The sequence below is a fragment of the Loa loa genome, assembly GCF_000183805.2.
Source record: "Loa loa unplaced genomic scaffold supercont3.407, whole genome shotgun sequence".
Lineage (NCBI taxonomy): Eukaryota > Metazoa > Nematoda > Chromadorea > Rhabditida > Onchocercidae > Loa > Loa loa.
In genome coordinates this window covers 19,770-22,855 of record NW_018108587.1, presented here as the reverse complement: position 1 = coordinate 22,855, position 3,086 = coordinate 19,770, and the positions used below count along the sequence as shown (strand labels likewise).

The 3,086-nt window shown below is 22.0% G+C and overlaps 1 protein-coding gene across 1 annotated transcript in view; it reads right to left on the bottom strand.

Annotated features, from left to right (window-relative positions):
- Nucleotides 1–606, bottom strand: part of LOAG_18623 (hypothetical protein) — a gene marked incomplete at both ends in the record, with an annotated part of 3,784 nt that extends 3,178 nt beyond the window's left edge. Inside the window, one exon of the mRNA XM_020451287.1 lies at nucleotides 441–606. Within this exon, the coding sequence (XP_020304943.1) occupies nucleotides 441–606 (166 nt within the window). The remainder of the gene's footprint in view (nucleotides 1–440) is intronic.
- Nucleotides 607–3,086: the final 2,480 nt, after the last annotated feature.

Genomic DNA, 3,086 nt, shown 5'->3' with positions numbered 1-3,086 from the left:
AAAAAAAAATTGATTTTAGAATATAACATGCAATTGAAATTTCAAAAGAAGTTAATACCGAGATTTTGTTCTGTGTAATCCTAAAGATAGCTAAAATAGCAATCATAAAAGATTAAAAATAAGTATTATTTAACAACAATTTTGATAAACAAAATTTACGTCATAATCGGTGACAATTCTATTGTCCCTTTTATTACATTTGAGAAAAAGAATAAGAATTTGGGAAGAGGAAGAGAACAATTTTGGGATGATAGCATATAATTACAATTTAAATTTTGAAAAAAAAAAGAGAGAAATGGCTAATGTCAAAATGTTATGCAAAAAACAAAAAAATTAAAAAAAAAATTAAAAAAAAAACAAAAAAATTAAAAAATAAAATTTGATAATATAAAAGATTAAAATTAAATTTAAAAATTTAATGAAAGGATAGGAAAACAAACCAGAATAATTATCAAATGCTGTTGGAATATATTGTTTTGGATAACCATTTGTGGTATATGAAACAATTAGTGATGTTTTCCCGACGGCAGCGTCACCAACAAGGACACATTTTAAATGTCGAATATTTTCCCCGTCATCTAACGGGTTCATTTCAATTCGAACCATTGGAATGAATACGAAATGATAATAAATAACTTAATGTATTATTCGTCCTTTCGTCCTTTTCTTAATTTTAACAAGAATTATTAGAAAATAAATTTTACATATGCATTTAACGTTGCATGTACAATTGATAATAATTAACCTGATATTATTCGTCCTTTCGTCCTCTTCCTAATTTTAACAATATTATAAGATGAATTTTATATGTTTGTAAGTATCATTATAGATAAATCATTTCATTTCCTTAATAGAAAAAAAGAAAAAGAGAGAAAAGGAAAAAGACAGACTGATGTGATAAATATTGAAAATACATGAATATATATTAAAGTAAGCTTAAAAGAAAATAAAAATGTAAGCTAAGTTTATTATATGATATGAATGATATAATAAAATGATAACAAGAAAATATAGGAGTGAAAAAAAGGATGAATTGATAAAGTGATAACAAAAAAAAAAGATGAAAAGGATGAAATGATAGAGTGATAACAAGAAAAAGATAGAAATGAGTGAGGAAAAGGATAAAATGATAAAATAACAACATGAAAAACATGAGAATGAGTGAAGAAAAGGATGAAATGATAAAGTGATAACAAAAAAAAGATAGGAATGATTGGAGGAAAGAATGAAATGATAAAATGATAACAAAAAAAAGATAGGAATGAGTGAAGAAAATGATAAAATGATAAAAAGAAAATAGAGGAATGAGAAAGGAAAGGATGAATTTGTTGAGTGAAAAATGACGAAAATATTCTTTTGGCTTAACATAAATGATAGCATTGTCATTTTATGAATGAATACTTTTTATCAAAAATTTTTAGAAAAGAAAATGATCGAATGGAAACATAATGGATTATTTATTAATCTCATTCATCCTTTTTTTCTTTATCCTACCAAATTTTACTTATCCTTTTTTTTTCTCCTTTTCTCTTTCTCTTCGTACTCTTTTTCATTTCCTTTTAAATATTATCAATATTAATTAATGTTTTATCATACATAAATGAATGCTAACATATACATAAGCTTATTCATATAAATGAATTGAAATTAAAAGAAATTGTTTTCATTTATGTAAATTTGATGCAATGGGAAAAGTTTTTTTTTTCTAAATTTTTTTTTTTTTTTTTGTTATAAATGTAATTGTGATTTTAAATTAAAATTAATGCTTAAAACGAATTTGTTATTTAGCAAAGTTATTGAATGATGTGGATATACATAATCCGGAATTGAAATTCACACTTGAAATAGAAGTCAAATAATTGAATTAATGAAGATGAATATAACCGGAATTGTAACTAGTACTCGAAATGAACTTAACATTTGGTAAAAATTAATGATGGAAATTTAATCCGAAATTGAACATTTGAAATAAATTGATTATTCAGTCGAATAATGGATCAATAGGGATGAATAATTTCAATTTTCGGTTTCAAAATTAAAATTAATACTTGAAATATTCAATCATTTAATCAAATTTACGTAATGCTATGATATTATACTTAATGATTAAGCCTAATTAATTTTCATTATCATATTAACTACATGCAAGAGTAGTAATTACAATAAAAAGCAAATTAAAATATTTTCCATCAAAAAAGAAAAAAGAAATATTTGTTGTTAGTAATTTTCCAAAAAAATATTAGACATAAAAAATTTTCGGGTATTTGGGAAGAGAAATATTTCGGTAACAATTACTATTTATGCATCAAAATAAATTTTCACAACCAAAACTTTACTTATCTCAATTAAATAACTTAACTTATTGTAATTTACTTATCTCAACGAAATTTTGAGAAGTTAAATTTTGCATATTTTATAATAATTTGTTAGGAAAAAAAACGAGACTTTTATACTTCTTTCTAATAGATTTGATAATTATATTTTATCATAAGCAATTTAATAACCAAATTTCTCATTTTCAAAAAAATTTTTTTTTTTGGTAATATATTTTTCTAAATAGTTTTGTTAATAAAAGTAAATTATTCTTTTATCGATGAAAATTGTTGAATTTTAATGAAAGAATAATATGCATGAATATAAAATTTTAGTGATGAAAAAGTTAAAATTTCTCGCATTATTAAGGACAAATGAAGTTCAAAATCACTTAAATGGTAATAGTTTGGAAAATTAATCAAATTTAATTAGAAAATTTAATAGACGATTTTAACACATCTAAATGCAATTTGAAAATGACAAAATTAATTATTCATTGTTAGAATTTGAGCATTTTTAAGAAAATGGATTAATCTGTAATTGCCAATGGAAAAGTTTATTGCAAAGATTTTAATTATTAATTAGAGCTTAATTTATGAAATACTTTTTTAAATAAATTTTTTCTTTTCCAAAAATTCATTTTCTTTCCTTCTTTTTTTTGACAAAAGAAAATTGCAAAGGATATTTTTTTAACAAAGCAACAAATTTTCCATATCATGGAAAATTTTGCAGATTCATCATCAATTTATTTATTTTATTTATTTATTTGTTTT